Source organism: Strongylocentrotus purpuratus, unplaced genomic scaffold, assembly GCF_000002235.5.
Source record: "Strongylocentrotus purpuratus isolate Spur 01 unplaced genomic scaffold, Spur_5.0 spur5_scaffold_17, whole genome shotgun sequence".
NCBI classification, from domain to species: domain Eukaryota; kingdom Metazoa; phylum Echinodermata; class Echinoidea; order Camarodonta; family Strongylocentrotidae; genus Strongylocentrotus; species Strongylocentrotus purpuratus.
This window is the reverse complement of record NW_022145602.1, coordinates 29,083,088-29,104,147: the sequence shown is the minus strand read 5'-3', so window position 1 is coordinate 29,104,147 and position 21,060 is coordinate 29,083,088. Positions and strand designations below refer to the sequence as shown.

General features: G+C 37.2%; 2 protein-coding genes across 11 annotated transcripts in view; both read left to right on the top strand.

The window, feature by feature from the left end:
- Positions 1-1,777: 1,777 nt before the first annotated feature.
- LOC100893217 (alpha-2,8-sialyltransferase 8F-like) lies at positions 1,778-5,049 on the top strand. Its single transcript, XM_030988215.1, has 3 exons — positions 1,778-1,855; positions 2,740-2,972; positions 4,764-5,049. The coding sequence occupies exons 1-3, from the start codon at positions 1,830-1,832 to the stop codon at positions 4,991-4,993; spliced, it is 489 nt and encodes a 162-aa protein (XP_030844075.1). The 5' UTR covers positions 1,778-1,829; the 3' UTR covers positions 4,994-5,049.
- Positions 5,050-10,691: 5,642 nt separating this feature from the next.
- LOC590371 (acetyl-CoA carboxylase) overlaps positions 10,692-21,060 on the top strand; it is an 83,909-nt gene continuing 73,540 nt past the window's right edge. For 4 of the 10 annotated variants that reach the window (XM_030988066.1, XM_030988067.1, XM_030988062.1 and 1 more), the window contains exons 1-3: positions 19,170-19,325; positions 19,898-19,961; positions 20,430-20,767. In XM_030988066.1, coding sequence (XP_030843926.1) covers positions 19,938-19,961; positions 20,430-20,767 — 362 coding nt within the window. In that variant the 5' untranslated portion in view covers positions 19,170-19,325; positions 19,898-19,937. Of the gene's footprint in view, positions 10,780-19,169; positions 19,326-19,897; positions 19,962-20,429; positions 20,768-21,060 lie in introns of those variants that run through there. The other 6 variants (XM_030988069.1, XM_030988060.1, XM_030988061.1 and 3 more) reach the window with 5 other exon arrangements.

Here is a 21,060-nt window from a genome sequence, read left to right as displayed (position 1 = left end):
TTATTTTTCAAAAGGGACACAAACAAAATATTTTCATGAAGCACCTTCATCACTATGGCATTGATTATACTAAGGTGCAAAATGTGAGACGTTTACATGATTGTGTAAAATATATGTCGATATTAGGTTATCAATTGCAAAATTAATGTGGTATCTCCGAACTGGTGTATTATTGCAGGTCTTGTTGTTTTGCTTCATGTTGCTTTATTTTACACTCTAAGAGTGATCCAATAGGTCTACCAAAGGGAAAGAGATACCGCTCCTGTGCACTTGTTGGAAACAGCGGTTCAATACTTCACAGTGGCTGTGGGGAACAAATTGATAAACACGACTACGTAATAAGGTAAAAAAAAAAAATTGGGGAAAACCGAAATAACCCAAAGCAGTATCAATGTATGACGTAGTTAGTAATATGTTTAGGAAAATAAATAATTGTAGTAGTATTAATATTAGAAGTGATAGTTGTAGTAGTAGTAGTAGTAGTATTGATATTAATAGGAGTAGTAGTAGTAGCGGTCACGGTAGAAGTACGATGGTAGTAATTCTATTCGTAGTAGAAGAAGAAGAACAAGAAGACGAGGAGGAGGAAGGAGAATGAGGAGAAGAATATTAATAATAATAGTAATACATTATATAGCGCAGCTGAATATATATTGTATAAAATCGGAGCTCCTATTTTACTAAATTCTACAAAAATAGAATCTCTGAATTGAACAAATATGTTTTTAATTTGGATTTGAAGATATTGAGAGATAGAGAGCTTCGTATATCTATTGGCAAGCTATTCCATAGTTGGGGGCAGCAATATCAAAAGCACGGTCCCCGAGAGTTACTTTAGTTTTGCCATGTGGAATCTGGAAGACGAGATGATATATATAAAAAGAAAGGGGGAGAGAGAGAGAAAAAAAGAAAATTTCTATAATATTAGTAATTATTCGTAGTAGTAGTAGTAGTAATAGATGTAGTAGTGGTATTAGACTAGAAGTAGCAGGAGTAGCAGTAGTATTCGTAGTAGTTTTCTAAAAGTAATCTTCAAAGGGATCATGAAGATCGCAAGCGGTGTCGCAATCTTTTAGATCACACCGTATTATATGTTTTAAATTAGATTTCAGTAATATATATCATTCTTATCATTTTACTATCTAACATTTAAGATTTGTCCCTTATTTTTCATGTATTTCCTTACATTCATTTTGAATATAAATCATTGTTTTTGTATTCTATGTCTTATTTTTATATGTTATTTGTGTGTAATTGTTTGCTACCTGAACAAGATTCGTTGTGTACGTATATGTGATACATAGTAGTAGTATAAGGAATAGCAGTATTAGTCGTAGAAGTATTAGTAATAGTAGTATTAGTGGTAGTAGTAGTAGCAGTAGTAGTAGCAGTAGTGATGGTGGTAGTAGTAGCAGCAACAGCAGTAGTATGTTTAGTAGTATAAGTATAAGTAGTAGTAGTAGTAGTAGTAGCAGCAGCAGTAGGCCTAGTAGAAGTAGTAGTAGTAGTAGCAGTAGTAGTAGTAGTAGTAGTAGTAGTAGTAGTAGTAGTACTACTACAACTACTAGTGATGTAAATAGTAGTAGTAGTACTACTACTACTAATAGTTGTAGTTGTAGTAGTAGTAGAAGTAGGATGAGTTGATAGAGGAGGAGGACGACGACGACGACGACGAGGAGGAGTGGTGGTGGTGATAATAGTAACGGTAGAATATGATGTAGATGTATCTGCTGTGACTCATGGTACTCCAATTCCTTCATCACAGATGTAACTTAGCCCCACTTGCACCGTTCAAAGTAGATGCTGGTCTGAAAAGTGATTACATCACGATGAATCCCAGCATAATACGCACAAGGTGAGATTTCATATTGATCAAGTAAATGGTTCATTCACTTGACTCTCAATCCAGGTTGAGGGTTCGAATCCCATGCAGCCCAGCACTAATGTCCTTTTGCGAGATATGAATCCACACTTGCCCCTCCCCACCAAAAGTAAATGAGTACCTGGTAATAGATTGAGTAATTATAATTGCAGGACTCGCCGGAAGAGATTAACTGATGCGGTTACCCTGGGTGACGACCCAAATATTCACTGATAAAAAAATATAAAAAATCAAGATGCTTCACGCTTTGGTGCCAGAGCAATATAGTGGGCACTAAACTCCGGAATAAAACATACTACTAGCAAACGAACTTCTCCTTCTTTTCCTTCTTCTTTTCTACTTCTCCTTCTTCTTTTCCTTCTACTTTTCTCTTCTTTTTGTATTGTCTTCTTCTTCTCCTATACTCTGTTGATTGTACTTCTTCTCCTTCATCCTCTTTTTTTCTTCTTCCTAATTTTCTTCTTTTACTTCTTCTTCTTCTTCTTGATTAATTTGTTTTTTAAATAGTAATATCAGTACTTTTATTATCATCATTACTATTATTATCATTATTATTATTAGTAGTAGTATCATCATTTCATTAGTATTATTATTATTATTATTATCATTATTCTTTTTGTAAATATACATATTTTCTTCTTAATTGTTATAGTTGATATAATATTATTAATATTATTATCCTTATCAATAATGCTATTAACAATATTATTGTTAGTATATTTCGTTGTGGTTCATGTTCTGAATATTATTGGTTCTATTGTTGTTTTATCATCGTCAACTTCATCATGCACATCATCATCATCATAATTCATTGTTTTGTTTTATCATGTTTCTTTTCATTTTGCCCCTGGGTGCAGATATCGCAGATTTCGGACAAAGAAGGCAATCAAGAGATTTAATGTTGACGTTTCAAAATACAGCGGCATCCTGAGCATACCCTGCCTTGGAATGCGATTATCAGAGGTCATGAAAGCCTTTTACTTGTTCAAAGGAAAGAAACCAAAGATGGTATGCATGAATAACAAACACTTCCAATCAGTGATAGATTTCTGGAGAAGCACTGGTGCAATAAATAAAGAATTATCTACTGGTAAGCTGCCTTTTAATTTTGATTGGTTATCCGTTCTGGGTCCCGTATAACACAAAGCTTAGCGAACGATCGTACGATTAAATTGTGCGTTTGATTGTGCAATCAATCATACGATCAATTAATTTAAAGAATATTTTGGAGTTTGTTCTCAGATATGGGGATGAAACTTCTGAAATCGTTTTTTTTTCCACATAATTTGTTTTGTTAATAATCTATTTTATATTCCACATACTAAGAATCTTGCTCTACGATTGGTCATAAGTAAATCACGTGATCAAAGATAGTTCGCCCATCATTGATGGGAGAAGCAAAAAGTTTGTTGCCCTTTGTAGATAGTACTACTATCTACAAAGGGCAACGCACTTTTACTGAAGATAGAGGTACTATCTACAAAGGGCAACGCACTTTCACTGAAGATTATCCAAAAGCGCACTAAAATAGGCGTAATTAAGCGCGCATTACCAATGAGCGCAATTAAAGCAAACACATGCGCGCACCGTACCCTCAAGGGGTTGGGTTAAAATAATTTTTAACCTTTTTCGTGTGAATTTGGGCCTAGTGTCTTTCATGTAGATGTATACACGTCCTTTTCTTGTTGTAGTACATATTGTTTATAGATGTGGAATATAAAGCAAATAATCACTTTTTGGTTTCAGGCGATGGCAAACTATCACTTCCTCGTCGATCAGAATGTATACGCTATCTTTCCTCAGCTTCGCTTCGGAAAGATAGCTACATCCAGATCGCCTCGGAAGTGATAGTTTGTCCCATCACCTTCACCAACGGTAGTTATTTGCTTACTATCCTCTAGTCCTTTATTAACGAAAATATAATTTGTTTACCTACCCACAAATTTATATCTTTGGAAACTGAAATATTTAAGTTCAAAATACTCAACAATATGTTTAAAAAATTGAAATTTTCTCCCAGGAAGCATTACATTTATAAAAAATATGCTTCCTGTAGTTTTAAATAATTATTTCACTTTAAATTGTTCTGTCCATAAATTAAAATACTAGGAATGCCCTAAATATTCTTTCCCCATTTAATCGTATCTCAATAACTCAATCTTACATCTTCTATAACGGCTCAGTTTTATTGAATAATCTTCCTACATCAATAATTAAGAATAGAAGGAAAACCAACTAACTTAAACGAATATGATTATAAGCAATTTCTATTTGAAAACTTCTTATAACTTATAAAGATCAATGTTTATGCAATGTTTTCTCTTTGTTTTCTTTATTTTCTTTATCATTCTGTCCTTTTTTGTCGTAATCTTCATTCATGTAAATTATGTACCACAGTTATTGTTATTTTGTATATTTTGTGATGATCATTTTAACAAGCCATTTATGTGCTTTTCATGACCCTCCCACTTGAGATATCTTAAACAATGGCATTTGTAAATGTCATTATTTGTCCTGGGTGCCATTACAATTCCTGACCATCTTTTTGCTTTTTAATAATTAAACCCCCAATCATGTCCACTTTTTTTTTTAAATTGTGCTTCACTGTAGTTATTGTGAATTTTCAATTTTTTTCTCCATAATTATGTCACTTTTCTTATCGATATTTAAACAAATCTTTTTAAAGCTTGAAATGCTGTTTTTATTTCTATCTGATTTTTATATTTTGTCTGAGTGGAAATAAACTTTGAATTGAAGTGAATTTTATTGAATTAGAGACGATAAATTCGGGAGCATATCTGATTGTCCTTAATACTGTTGTCTAATTCTGGTTTTATCAAAATATAATGAATTTGTGTTGTTGCTGTTGTTAATTTCACAGGGTTCTACATGGTTTCAATGGCCATACAGCTTTGTGATGAAATAGACCTCTACGGTTTTTGGCCCTTCTCCTCGCGTTTTGAAAGCAGCAAGACTGACGTAGCCTACCATTACTTTGACAACATCCGCGCTGACACGGCCGTGAAGGCCCATGCCATGAATCAGGAATTTAGCATTATTGTTCAGCTCCACAATCTAGGCATCGCCAAATTAAATATTGGTGCATGTTAATCAGAACACAGGCCGAGATTTACAACAAAAAAAAAAATCCATATCAATTTTAATTTTTAATTTTGTCCTTATTTTTATTTATCTATTTATTATTATTATTATTATTATTATTATTATTATTAGTAGTATTTGTTTTTTGGGGGAATGGGCGATTCTTTTTCACAGAAGAAAAAAAATCACAATGTGATTACATTATTACGGCAGTGTCATGTTGGAATTTTATTTAGATATTGAAATTGATTATTAGGTAGATTTTTGGAAAGTAGTTGCGGTCGTACAATAAAACAAAAACAAGAAAGAAGGAAAAACGAAAAAAAAAAGATAGAAGAGAAAAAGATCTTTGATAAACAGTTAATTTGCAAATTAGGCATATTTCATGAATTTCTTATTCTTGGATTTCTTGAAACTTTTAATATGTTGTTCAAGGGAGCTTACTGAAATGTATTGCAGTAGAATAAATCATTTCGCAATTACAAGTGGATCAAACACTGGACTGAACTAATAATTCTCATAATTAATAAAGCCCTTAAATATCATTACAAAAAGAAGCAGATGTTGAACCTAATTGTTATGACAAAGTACGATGCATTAAAGCCCCACTGCACTACTTAGAGCTACTAGCGCCCTCTATATAGCGAACAATGCCTAATTGGTGACCATTGGTCCCCCATGATCCTCTTTTTATTATTAAAAGTGAGAGCTGATTTGATGAGATAAACACCTGTCCAGTGACCTTGCAGGGTGGTATAATCCCTCTTGTAAACTAGTAGGCCTACAGATGAGCTTTAAGTTAATGATTTGTTAAAATAATTCAACTCTATTTAGTTTGTAAAGCATCATGGAGACCAACTGTGCGTTTACTATTATGTATAATTGAATGCTCTAAAGTCTAAACCTAAATAATTAATCATGCAAATTCTGATAATATTGCTCCGTGTCCTATAGACTTCGCTCTGTTTTGACTTGACTTCGGATTCGTAGCAATACAATATATAATGACTGTCATTGGTAAGAGTTTTGTAACCTTAGTTAATAATAACATCTCTTTTAACGAGCAATATATATTCAGCAGATGACTTGTGTGTGTGTTATAAAAGTAGGTAAAACTAGCCTACAGAGGATATGGCAGAAAGTTCTAAAAGAGATACAAAAATATTATCACGATATACGATCATAACACTCAATTTTATGCGGTCTTAAAATATATAGATATACGCATTATTATTGTATGTTTTTATATATCAAACGATAGTTGATAATTTTGTTTTGATTGAGTATTTTGTACCTGAAGTTGATTGTTATAATTATGTTCCTATATTGTTCAATGATAAGCGATTGATTGTCCGTTTATGTTATACACTGATTTTGTACACGCTCTGATTCTGTATTACACATATCTTGTTTATTTAAGAATTCATTAGTCTCATTTAGTTTAGACTTTTATTGTTTTATATTTTATTGTTTGTCTCGTATTTCAGTGGTTGTTACTTAGTCTGCTTGAATGTGCATTTTGATAATGCAGTTTGTAACGATTTAGTACTGTTGAATTTTTCCTGTTGGTTTAATTATAACTTGTATATCATTTTTTATTGTGTTCATTTGTTTGATTTGATTTGATTTGATTTGATTTATTTATTTCTGTTTGATTTTCTTTTTCTTTTGCATTTTTACAAATATATAACAAACAAATATTGCAAATTTACACATGACAAAAGAATATATGTAGAATAAAGTAAGGCTGGGTGTAACTAATCGAGAACATCAAACAGGAGGGTTGACAAAATAAGCAAAGCTTGATAGTATGACTACCCTCAAAGGAGACATAATAATAAAAATATGGAGGAACAAAATATTGGTAAAAGGGGGAAAAGACAGAAAAAAGAAGAGAAAGGAAAGAGGGGATGCACATCAATATTCAAAGACTTATGTGGTAGCCCGGCCCCCCCACTCAGTGTTATTTAGGGTACGCATATGCTCGTACCCTATTTTTAAAAGCACCCCCTATCTGAGGACTGCCAACATTTCCGAACCCCCCTTTCGCGGGCTTTTCGCGGGCTTTTTCTGCCTTGGAGACCCCCCTAAATCAGGAAAAATGCTCAATATACCCCCCTAAATTCGGAATAATTTCTCAGGAGTCCAAAGAGATGAGAGAAAAAAAGAAAAATACCCCCTTTTTAAAGAAATCTCCGGGTGAAAAGTAAAATACACCCCTTTTTTCACAATTCTCGGGCCGGACTTTGTCGCACGAAAAGTACCCCTTTACCGGACATTTTGGCAACACGCATGCGGTCATTTCGACCTCTGAGTGGGGGGGGGGGGGGGGGGGGGGGGGCCGGGTGTGGTAGTTGGATTTCAAATTGATATATAAAGATTTTAAATAATAAAAGAAATGCAAATTTGAATACTGAGTGGCCAACTTGGGATACAATAGAATGAGAAGACTCGCGAGGTTCGGACAGTAAGAATGTGAAAGTAAGATCAGCCAGCTGGTTTTAAACCTGGGCCTGCGAGTCGGAGCCTTGAAATGTTTGTATAGAAGACAGTGTTTATTCAGTATCCCAAGTAGGCCACTCTTTATTCATACGTGTATTTATACCAGGTCATGGAAGGTTATAATCAACGTTTCAATGAATGGAAGCAAACAAAAGTAAACAGTACAGAAAATTATCGAGTTTTGGAACGATGGGTAAACGAGGAGAACTTATTGTGTTGATGGATTTAAAGATAATGAGCAATAAGAAACTTTTTCACCGCTCTTTTAAAGGATAGCATTGTATTCATCGTTTTTATTTCAGGGGGTAGTGCATTCCAGGTATCAGGGCCAGAATGTCTAATTGAGTTTTGAGCTAAGGCTGTTTTGGCGTTAAATAGGTGATAGTCATTGGAATGCCTGGTTGGGTAGGAATGAAAATTAAAATTATGTTGGAATAAAATGACTAGTGATGGGGGAAGATTGCTGGATTTGAGCCGAAACATGAACACAGATTTTTGCATGTAGTGTATATCACTTATTTTTAGAGTTTTTAATGTGGCAAATAAAGGTTCAGTGTGGTCGCGATAACCTGCATCGGTACAAACTCGAATTGCTTTTTTCTGTAACAGTAATATACGATTAGTATTGCACTTATGTAGCCCATATGATATTGCAGTAAGAAATATATGGTAAAACCAGTGTATTATATAGCATTCTAAGCACATGTGTTGGCAAAAAGTATTTTAGCTTAAATAGTATACCAATATTGCGAGAAATAGGGGTAGAGATATAGTTTACATGATCATTCCAGTTACATTTTTCATTTATATATACACCTAAGAATTTCGTTGATGACATTTTTTCTATTGGAACATTATCGACAAGCAGCTCAAAGTTATAAAGTTTATCTGTTTTAATATTGCAATATTGCACAGGCCAACATGTAAATTCAATGGTAATTAATATCCTTATTTTATTGTTCATTTTTAATATTTCTGATTTCTGATTGATGATTTTTGTAAAACTGAATTATTGCATTAAATTGTTCAAACTTGATTTTGACTATATTTTCCCCAGTTCAACAGCTAAAAAATTAACCCGGGGTGAGGGGGGGGGGGGGGGGGGGTACTCACATATTAAGACATACATGGGTGTGCCGCTCTAATGGGTAATTTATTTAAACAAAAATATCACTAAACATTGGTCGGTTTTTCCAAAAAAAGAAAACAAAAATAAGAAATCGGGTTTTTGCATGGCGAACACCCGAAAATTGTGAGAAATAGGCAAATATTTCGAGAAAAATCTCCCAAAATGACCCTTAAAAGTGGGTAGGGGTTTTGACGTTTGAACGGCACATATCCTGGCGTCCAAACAAAATCTGAGCCCCCCCCCCCCTGGGAATATTTAGATTCATATTCGGTGGTTGAAGGAGAAGAAAAGAAGAAGAAGAAAAAATATTGCTCCGTTTAGTCTCATTTCACAACGCCCCCTATATCAGAGTCAGCAGCCTAACATGTTAGCCTATGGACGTTTTTTTTTTTAAATCGACCTATGGGACACAGCTGATTGACGTCGAACGAGCTATGTTTGTGCTGCAGTGATCCAGCGAACGAAAATGAGACAACCGGAGCCATATGAAAGTGCATGATGTTGATGATGAAGATGATCATGATGATATTATATATATATACACACATACACACCCACACATATGTATTTACATAGAGACAGAGAGAGAGAGAATGAGAGGGAAAGAAAGAGAGAGAGAGAGAGAGAGAGAGAAAGAGATAGATAGAGAGGGAGAGAGAGAGAGAGAGAGAGAGAGAGGAGGGGGGGGGGGGGGGGCTTGGTATAAACGGTTGTGTGTGCAAACGTGATAAGATAAAGGTGAGTTCTGGTTGAAAAAAAAATGAATTCTCACAGAATCAAATGAAACTTACACTTGTTCAAGATTACAAATAAATGTTATTTGCCAAACAATTTTGGTAGAAAATGTATACTGGCCGACTAATGAGCATAGAAAGATTAAAGGGGGGGGGGGGGGGGGGGGGTGTGAGCACTTTTTTGTTTGGCCCTCGAAAATTTGAATCGCATTTTGGGGGGGAGATGGACCCCCCTCCCCCTTGAGCGCCAGGGGAGGGGGACCATCTCCCCCAAAAATGTAACATTAACGTGTTTTTACACGTTCTTTTTTTCCCCGGGGTGGGGACTGGGCCCCCCGGGCCCCCTGGATCCGCCACTGCATTCTAGTACCGTTTTGCAGCAGGCCTATTGTTTTTATTTAGAATACTAGGGACTATTATATACATTATAAGTGACCTCAATAAGAAAAGTGTTAATTGATGCTGATGAGGATTCAATGAGTAAACAATACTATTAATTCAATGGAAATCCAACCCGAATAGACAACTACTCTACACGAAAGCAGAAAAATCAGAAAAATCAAGCAAATTGATGAAATTTCAATTTCAATTACATCTGACTAAATATAAGAAAGGTATACGTTTTTTTTTAAATTGTAATCCCTCTACGTAAGTATGATTACTTCAAATTGGCTGAAGCGGTGATGTCAATGTGATGTAGTGCCGGTCCGACATAATTTATGACACGACTCAAATTTAATTTATCAAACATCCATGGCTCTTTAGAGGACCTACCAAGGGAGAAGGAACTTACGAGAAAGAACAAAAATGAGTGATTTGAGATTCGCATATACTAGAACATTCATAATTTCCTTATTATTGGTCTGATTCATTTCAACCTTTTGCCATTCTGTTTGTTATTTTTCTGCTTTCATACAAATCAACATTATTAGACATGATAGTCGTGCTCGTGACCTCAAACCCTTTCCCGTCTCGGAGAAGGCAGCCTGACCACCAGCGACCACGCCCCCGTGCCACACCCACGCCTAGCAAAGGAAAGCAGTCGTTTCGATCGAAATGAGACGACCTTTACGTCATAGGACGAGCCCACTTTTTCCACCAATGAAATTTCTCTTAAAATTATACCTCGGAATCGAACCATGCATGCTGCTGCCAATTTATTAATCAAACCGCTTCTACTTTTTAGTTTTTTTTCATGTTATTGATCAAATATCTATTATAAAATAATAAATATATATTAATACAGTTAATGGTAATAATATATTTCATTTAACTAACCTCTGTTTTCTAATAATATATCAAACACTTGTGATTTGTAAGAATATGCTAGATCGAGACCAAAACAAATGGTTTCATTCATGCAAAATGCCGAATATTTGCTACGAGAGACAAATTGCACGAATACGTCGCTATAGCTAGAGGATCTACAGGTAAATATCACATTATACACATCCAGTATTATATTATATGTCGATGTCAGTTGAAATTACGTGTTTACATCTAAAATCTGTAGTTTGTAGGTCGCAAATAATCATCCGGCTCACTGCGACGAGAGCGATCGAGGCGAGGAATAGTGCGAGGCGAGAGACGGATCCAGGCCAGCGCGCGGGCCTCGGTACTTCTCGAGTACAACCCGGTCAAGCTCGTACTCGTGTGGGCTCTGTACCTATACCTGGCTGTGCGGTGCTGTGGCTGTGTTGCTGTTACTGTGTTAGGGATAGGTCACTGGGGCGGGGCTCGATTGCTACTTTCAAGTGGTATTGGTCTAGTTGATAATAGTAGTAGGGTGTCTGATCGGGCACCTATGTTGTGTGCTAAAATCCTTCCTGTACTACTAGGCCTAGGGTGTCTGATCGCGCACCCAATGTTGTGTGCTAAAACCCTTCCCATAGAGATTGTACGCTTCCCTATGTGGTCTACGTGCATTGCGCGACCATCCAAAATTGGTCAATGATTTTATGAAAAAATTTGAAATTCAAACCTTTATAACAAATGATCCTGAAGGTGAAACTCAATAAATGAGGTGTCATATGAAAGAGCAGGTTTTTCTCCATATTCCCCATCGGGGGCCACCCCCAGAATTCTAAAAATATCTTGGTCAAAATAGTGATTGAAATGTTGTTTGCATCCTAGCTCCAAAATTTGCCACTTTCCTGAGCTGCCGCCCCGCGGCTTAAGCAGGGCTAGACGTAAGGATAATATCCAGATGCTTTTTTTTTTGCTAGCCCCAAGGGATCATTTGTTATAACAGTTTGAAAATACCCTCCCACATTTTTGGAATCAGCTAATTAGGGAGGCGTGAGCTCCGCTCAGTCCAAACCATGGTTACATCGCGTAACATGTGCGCTTATAGTGAATGAAAGTATGGATGGCCGTTCCCACTATAAACCCCGGAAGTGAATACACGTTGTAGTCAATGGCAATATCGCGGAGACATCTCCGCGATATTGCCATTGACTATAACGTGCATTCACTTCCGGGTTTTTTGTGCGACGAACGCTAACCATACTAGTCAATGGCACGTGTCGCGGAGACAGCGTAGCTCAAGCTTGCAAGTCGCGCATTGGCTGAGCAACTTGCGTACGATATGCATACGCTTGCATATCGCGCGATACAGCTGTTTGGCTAAATTTAGCAAAACAACATAACTCTGCGTGTACGTCTTTTTCGTCGATTCTGAGCAAAATGCTATGAATATTTCAGCGTTTTGAAGGGGCTGTATCTTTTGATAGAAACATCGGCGAGACTTGAAATTTGAAATGTATTATTCTGATTACATTTTTAATTCAAATATCAAACAAAAATGGTGAAAAACGATCCCAAATTGAAAATTGAAAAATCGTTCAGACACCCTAGTACTACTAGAGTAAAGGAGCCGGTAATAGGGTGTCTGAACGATTTTTCAATTTTCAATTTGGGATCGTTTTTCACCATTTTGTTTGATATTTGAATAAAAAATGTTATCAGAATAATACATTTCAAATTTCAAGTCTCACCGATGTTTCTATCAAAAGTTACAGCCCCTCCAAGACGCTGGTATATTCATATCATTTTGGTCAAAATCGACGAAAAAGACGTCCACGCAGAGTGATGTTGTTTTTGCTAAATTTAGCCAAACAGCTGTATCGCGCGATATGCAAGCGTATGCATATCGTACGCATGCTGCTAAGCCAATCCGCGACTTGCAGCTTGAGCTACGCTGTCTCCGCGACATGTGCCATTGACTAGTATGGTTGGCGTTCGTCGCACAATAAACCCGGAAGTGAATGCACGTTATAGTCAATGGCAATATCGCGGAGATGTCTCCGCGATATTGCCATTGACTATAACGTGTATTCACTTCCGGGTTCTATGCCACGAATGGCCACCCATACTTGAATTTGGGGTTTCGTTCGTACGCGGAGATGTTACGCGATGTAACCATGGTTTGGACTGAGCGGAGCGCACGCCCCCTAATTAGCTGATCCACCAAATAGCGAGAAGGGTATTTTTAAACTGTTATCAGTTGTGATCCCTGGGGGCTAGCGAAAAAATAAGCACATAGAATTGTTCCTTAGGACTGGGACTACTTATCGATCGGGGCGTCATATCTCAAAAGTGACAAACCTCAGAGTTAGCCAGGACACAATGTTTCAATTGCTGTTTTGACCAAGATATTTTTAGAATTTCGGGGGCTACGCCCCTTGGGAAATATTGGAATTCACCTGCTCTTTCATATGACACCTCATTTATTGATTATCACCTTCAGGATCACAACAGATAAAGGTTTGAATCTCGAATTGAAAAAAAAAAATTGACTTTTTTTGCATGGTCGCGCAATGCACGTAGACTGCATAGGGATGCGTGTAATCTCTATGGGAAGAATTTTAGCACACAACATCGGGTGCGCGATCAGACACCCTACCGGTAATTGGCCAGCTCCAGTTTTCGGCCGATTGGTTGGATGCAAGGTAAAATCCCTCTAAAATACATCGCATAATAGCATAACACATATCCCACACATACCTAGACCGAATTTTCCGTCTCTTTCGTTCGTTAGCCTCTTATTGGGGTAGGGTCGGCTCTCTCTTTAGAGACGGAAACCGTCTATACACATTCCCTTGATAACGCCACGGCCATTTCAGGTCGTAGCGTTTTGCCCCCAAAATCCCCCAAAATGTCATTTTACCTCGTGCATATCCACATGTAAATTAGGCCTAGGCTATAATAAATCAGTTCCACTTACCAACTTGACTGAAATAATCAGTTTAATAGTCCCTTTTTAGGAAATTATGGGTCAAAATCGAAATCCAGTTTGAAAATCTTTTTTAACATGGATGGGGTGCGCGATCAGACACCTGGGGGCCGTTTCTCGAAACCGTCATAACTACAAGATCAACGACATCTCGCCACTGTCGCGCAACTTGTCAGCTAAGTGTTTCACGAAGCCGTCTTTGCCAAGATGAGCGACAACTTCCGCGACAAGCGAGTTGTCACTGCTCCGAACCTGTCATATCTTTTTAATTGCTGTAAAGCGCCATCACAAGTCAGTTTGTTGCCATTCCATGAGCCGCGAAATGGATGATTAGTTTCACTATCATTTTGAGAAAAATATAGACGAGTTCGGTACGTAATTCTCTGGGATGCGAAATGCAAATTATGTACAAAAGTGAGAATACAAATTATACAGAAACTTTAAAGAGCTGAATATAAACATTAATCACAAATCATTAAACTATAAAATATAAATAAGAGAGGTAAGAATGTTACACACCGTATTCCATAGTCGATCCATACACTTTTTTTAGGATACCGTCATACCTTTGTGGCCTATGTGCATTATTATTCCCTCTCTAATTACTTCTTCCAAATTATATTTTCAATATCAAATCAATTATATAACGAGTATTTATGAGACTCTAGAATAAAAACTGGCTGAGAAGAAAAGACATTTTGCCTAAAATTCCTCGTCACAATAAACAAAAAAGTACGTATTGATAAACTATCACACTACGGTATCCTTCAACTTACTTTTGATTCCATTGTAAAAAAAAAAACACTCACCGGTTTTTCTTCAATTTAAGAATCTTTACAGAAATATGCAAATCGTTTGATGATGTAAATATGATAATGACACTAGACTATTTATTATTTATTTTAGGAGAATTTATATGTATGTATTTCTTTTTGAACAATTTTAGCCCCCAAACTTGTTTTGGGTTATTCTTCATAAATCAAATGGATCGTGACAAAGACTATCTTCTTGAGCTGCTAGTATCGCGATATATTGATATCATGTCTGTCATGGCTTTGTGAAACGGTTTATCCACTTCATGACATCTCCGTAGGTCGGCAACAAAGATATGACTGTCATGGAGTTGGTTTCGAGAAACGGCCCCCTGCATAGCGATGCGTGCAATCTCTAGTCTAGTAGAGTAAAGGAGCCGGTTTTCGGCCACTTAAGACAAGGGGGGGGTGGTGGTGAGCACATTTTTTTTTTTTTTGGTCCTCAAAAAAATTTCAATTTGCACTCCCCCCTTGAGCGCCAGGGGGGGGGGGGGGCCCAAACCCCCAAAAAGGTAAAAATCACGTGATTTTACATGATTTTTTTCTCAAGGGGGGGGGGGCCCGGGTCCCCCGGGCCCCCCCTGGATCCGCCACTAGTTGTTGTTTTAGTTTATAGGCGTTTCTCATTCAGAAGTGAATATTTATGCCTCTTCTCTTAGGATTTTTATTCTTTTAAAATTAGATTTAGTTTTTTTGATATATAGATTTGGATAAATTGGATTTTTAAAAGCTAAACTTTTGTTTAATGTTGAAGAATTCAGTGGCTGGCGAGCAAAAGGCTTATCGGCTATAAATCACATCCCTTCTAGTCTACGCCAAAGGCAAAATGATTATAACGGAAAAACTGTGCATGTCTTTACGAACTCATACATGTAGCTCGGTTTATGAGATGTAACCTTGGATTGGACTGAGCGGAGCGCACGCCTCCTTAATTAGCTGATCCAACAAATAAGGGGAAGGGTATTTTTAAACTGTTATGCCGAGTGATCTCTTGGGGCTAGCGAAAAAATAAGTGCATAGATATTTTCCTTACGTCTAGCCGGACATAAGCCCGGGGGGCACGGTTCAACAAAGTGGCAAATTTTGGAGCTAGGATGCAAACAACATTTCAATTGCTGTTTTGACTAAAATATTTTTAGAATTTCGGGGTGCGCCCCTTTGGGGAATATGGAGAAAAACTTGCTCTTTCATATGACACCTCATTTTTTGAATTTCACCTTCAGGATCACGAGGAATAAAGGTTTGAATTTCAATTTGTTCATAAAATCAGTGACCAACTTTCATGGTCGCTCAATGCACGTAGACTGCATAGGGATGCGTGCAATCTGTATGGGAAGGATTTTAGTACGGGCGTGCGTAATCAGACACCCTAAAATTGCAACTCGAAGTAAAATCGCTCGAGTTTTTAGAGACTGATTTGGGATACTTCTCCCGTAGTACATGTAGTATGGTGGTGGCAAAAACAAAAAAAATCAACAAAAAAAATAATAAAAAAAACCCCATGGCGTCCGAATATTTGAGTATCCGCCTGTAAGCCTGGGAGTGTACTCGAGTACATGTACCTCATTACACGGTTATGCACAGCCTTAATGTAGATATGCAAGAATATTAAAACTTCAACAAATCTCATGAATTTTCCATTTATTGCACAAAGATATTACTGACATGAAAAATTAGGAAGAACATTTGATACACAGCAAAATTTACAAACAACTGACATAGCAGATCCAGCTAGCTGGAAGCGATGGAAACTATGGTTTGGCCGGAGGACAAAATAGAATCAAATGGTGGCCTGCTAAAACTAAAACAAGCAAACTGAACAAGCAGAATAATACCAACAGTGAGGTGCCTGAATCATTTTTCTATCTTACCTTATGATTTTTTAATCTTAAATTAGTTTTTTTGTTGCAAGTGAACATAATTTAGAAACAGGTCTTGGCTGATATGTACATTTACATGTAGGCAAGAGGCATCAGCTGATATTGTGAAAATGTGCCCATACGCTAAGTTACAATCAAATTCTTCACAATTTACTTGCTTGCGTGGCTTTGCTATTACATTAAATTGTTTGCACTTCCATTTGACGTCGTGGTCCAGACAAAATTTCAGTATTTTAAAGTTCATTACAAATCTGGTCACCCTGGTACAGTACCTTACATGTACTCAACAGATTTGAGGTCATTGTTTACGTTGATTGGCCATATACTCTTTATAAATAGAACTCGAGGTCTATTTTTGTTGCTTTGTTACAATCAAGTTATTCTTTAATTTCCTAATCAATGGTTGTGTTTGTGGAAGGGATTATTGATAAAGTGATCTTGGCTGGTCAGCAATCTACGTTGTACTAATTTAAACACCCTGGTTTACCTGTGCAAGGATCTTTGACCAGATATTTGCTACAGTGACAATTTCTCCAGGTCAAAAGTACAAGGTTAGGTTTAGGTTCAGGATTACATGTACAGGGGGTGTTTCACAAAGACTAAGATCAACTTTAAGTTGGACTAATATATGGCAGGCCGTTCATGCCACTGTTTTTGCTCTCACCATTATGAACTTGAGAGAATGTTTGTTTCTTCTATAATGAATTATAAAAAAATTCAAAAAATTCTGTAGATTTGTGACCTTGATGTGTATCTCCTTTGAGAGACCAATGCAAGTAAATGGTGAGAGAAAATTGTGGGATGAATGGCCTGCCATAGTTAAGTGCAACTTAGAGTTGATCTTAGTCTTTGTGAAACACCCCCCAGGTACATGTACATGTACTTTATAGTGTTGGGTCCAGGATGGAAGTGAGGAGTTGGTTATTGTAGGAAAATGCCTTGGGGATTAGGATTGCAATAAGCCAGTTCACGGTTGCAGTCTGAGCACGAGCAGATAAAGGTCATTGCAGAACAAATTGTGAAATACACGGAGACGAAATACTGGATACGTGCTCATGAAAGTTATGTAATCATTATTCATTTACATGTATGCACTCCATAATACACAGGTGGAAGTATTCTTTGAAAAGGGGAAACAAAGGCTATTTATGTAGCACCTCCATCGCTGTAGGAGTGATTATTTCAAAATGTACAAAGTGGGACCTCTTCATGTTTTGAAGATCTGTGGATATTCGGGGTCATTTCAGTAACTCTCTAACCGTGAACTGGTCTATTGGATTAAACATTGGTTAGGGATAAGTAGAGTTGGATCCAAGGATAGAAATTTAGGAATTTGGTTAGTGTAGGAAGGTGGAGCAACGGGATATGAAATGCTGAAACGTATGGCTAAAGACCGAAGTACTTGGAGAGACACTTGAAGTAGAACTCTGATTGGGTCACTGAACCTGTCATAATTAAACTGACAGATCACTATTGAGAGGAAGTTACCTCAGAGCAACCCACAGCGTATACTCCTGGGAGGGCAACAAGCACTCATTACATGCATACACTCTTGTAGTTGATTGGCTTTAAAATCTATCTACATACATGTATGTAACTCCTTAAACAAACAAAAAAGAATATCAGAGGTTCTGTTGTAATAATGTCATATTTGGGCCATTCAAAAAATGTTCATGTGTAGCTTCCCCACCCGCTTCTATTTTTTTTTTGTGGGGGGGGGGGGGGGACGCCTCCCTTTTTTTTTTTTTTTTTTTTTTAAATTTAAAAAAAAAAAAAAAAAAAAGCTAAAATTATCTATTTCTGATTTTAAAAAAGATAAAAAAAAAGACCCGCAGCCATCTTCAAAAATAGCCCGACTGTCAGGGAAAATGTACCAAACGGCCATTTTGAAAACAAAACAAAAAAGGGCCTCCCTATTTTTGAAAAAGGCAGGACGCTAAACATGTTTTTTTTTTTAATTTGGCCTTACACCATATCGTAATTGTAATTTTTTTAGTTCAAAATGTATAGCCAGAAAGTTAACCTAACTGAATACTACTCACAAGATTGACAGTCCATTAGAGCCCAATGTTGGGTGCCACAAAAGGGAAACCAACATTTTTCAGTCAGTGGCAATTATGATACCAGTAGAAAGCTAGGATGAGCATCCTTGCTGGTAGTATTATGGTACAGTGAAACATACATGTCAGGCAGTGAAATTCGCATTAGATTTATAAGGCGCAAAATCTACTTGAAATCAAATGCTGAAGAATGATGATGCACTACTGCGTAAGATGATTAAAAGAGTACAACATGAGAGATAGAACAATTATTTGTATTGGTCACTGACGAATTAGGGGATCTGCAGCGATCTGAAAATGACGGCAAATGGCATATCATGATCGACAATTTTGTTCTGTGGTGCAGACCAAAGGACGCACTGAACTTGAAAGTTTGGTCCAAACTTTTTAGCTGCACTTTTATTGTACATGTATTTCTTCTCATGTTAAATATTTGGTGGCATTCGATGAGCAAACCTTTTCAACTTAAATTTTTATTTTATCAAACTGATATACAAAAAGAATGTGAGAGCTCACAAAATATTTCTTATCTTCACCAGAACCAAAATGTTCTTGAACTGCAGACATTTTGTACATGTGTACATGTGCAAGGAAAATTCCTCTGCAATGTACATGTATTAAAGCTCACAACCTATCACAGAGACGTCCTGTATTAATACTGTACCCTCATATTTCTTTCATTTTTACCAATTTTATGACAGCACTTTTCCTATTTTGATACCCCTACTCTTCCTGTCTTCTAAATGTAATGGTATTTGAAGCCAAGACTCCTAAGCTACATACCAGCACATGTTGGCTTGGAAATAGTTTTACAGGGTAATAGATGATGGGGTGGGGTTTCTAAATAGATGAAGACTGAAAGCTAGAACATTATTCACTGCAGAACTTTGCCGATAGTGGACATACTGTCATTCAAGAGTAGTGGAATTTTCTACCTGTGCGCTTTAGTTGTGCTTTGAACTCAGTGTAAACAGTGTGTGCTTGTAAAGTGTAAGTATGACATTGTATTTGCTCAATGATTTTGAGGCATTCCTTTTTTTCATGGGCTATTTCTTTTGATTTTTTGTTCATGTAATTTTCAATGACATTGATTCATTTTTGTACATTCTTTTACAACTTTGAAAAAGTGTTCAAAATAACTTCAAATTGGTGAGGAGGACAAGCTACCGGTAATTCATTAAGACCTTAACAAAATTCTAAATTGCTATACATTGGTGATCTGGCGTGATCTGTTTACATTCATGTACATGAAGTACATTCATGTACACCTGTATGTCATCAGACATAATGTACCGTATGATGTCTATGCCCTTGGACCCCAGACAAAAATGTTTGTTTTCTTGATAAAAACTTCTGAAGTTCTGATAAGACCCAATATCAGATCAAGTGTTTGAGACATGATTGTTCTTCGTGCCAAGATTAAAATGTTTATTCTGTTCATCAATTCTCTAGAAATTTTGCACTTGTAAGCAAAAAGATTGTACAGGTGAAAGGTTAATTTGACTAAGGGGAATGTGATTGATGTAGAAGTTTTAGACCTTTGAAATTATCATTCACCGCAGGCAGTAGCAGCCCTTCAAATCCTCCTGGCATACACTGTACATGTACAAGTATTTAATGTCAACGGTAAGTTTCAATTGAATCTGTGACCATTTAATTTAGTACAAAATAATGTTCATTAAATTATTCACCAAATCGTTACAGGCCTCCTTCATTTGTGTTTTTCTAATTGGATGACCTTTACAACAGCTTAATGAATGAATTGTACTGTCACGGCACGCGCATTAAAAATAAAGTAAAAAATAGACTACAATACAACTTAGGCCAAAAGGTGCAAGTAGACTCTAGTCTAGAAAAGTTATCGTCACTGAAAGATTTCCGGTGATACTGATACTGAGTGATAGTTTAGTGATACTGATAGAATTTTTTTATTTCATCTTGATCTAAAAATGATGGCGCTTGTTCACAACTGTGACCATTTGGAGTGTACATACATGTACATGTATGTCCCTTTTCCACTTCAGTAGTTTATGTTTTAGATGATTCCTTACACAAACTTTTTTCCATACTCCACCTTTTATCCTCCCATCACAGATACTTGGTGACCGAACAGCAGAGAACGATCCACCAGAGATGTCTGCTTCGGCCGGGAAGGAAAGCGGCAAGGCTCCGCCCAGCCAGGGTGTGGCCCCGCCCAGCCAGGGCGTGGCAGCTGCTACATCCAATGGGAGTGCACCCCTTAGCAGGAAGTCGATGGATACGTCCCAGAAGAGGGTGCTCTTTCAGATCTCTGAGGACTCAACGATGGACGATTCGCCCCCTCAGACGCCCAACAACAACGGGGAGCTTTCGGACAGCGTCTTCACGGCGACAGAGACGGGAGCAAGCAACGGCAGTGATGTGGGAAACCTCAAACAGAAGAAACCTGGGAGGTATGTCTTAAACTTAAAGCCTGTCTGCACCAGTTTGGCCAGGAGGGATTAGACCTCCCTGCATGGTAGCTGACAGGTGGTTATCTCATCAAATCAGCTCTCATTTAACATAAGATAAAGGGGATCATGGGGGACCAACGGGTACCGCTTAGGCATTGTTTGCTTTAAAGAGGGCGCAAGTAGCTACAAGTAGTGCAGTCCCGCATTAACTCATTGAATACTGGATTCTCTGATCCCCATATACTTAATACACAAACCACCCAGTTCCTGTAGGCTATGGGTTAACCATGAAG

Bases quoted from the DNA above. Each gene is read 5' to 3' on its own strand.
- LOC100893217 (XM_030988215.1), top strand. From the start codon at position 1,830: ATGAATCCCAGCATAATACGCACAAG. The intron at 1,856-2,739 runs GTGAGATTTCAT...CCCTGGGTGCAG, and splicing joins CCCAGCATAATACGCACAAG to ATATCGCAGATTTCGGACAA. The intron at 2,973-4,763 runs GTAAGCTGCCTT...TTAATTTCACAG, and splicing joins AAATAAAGAATTATCTACTG to GGTTCTACATGGTTTCAATG.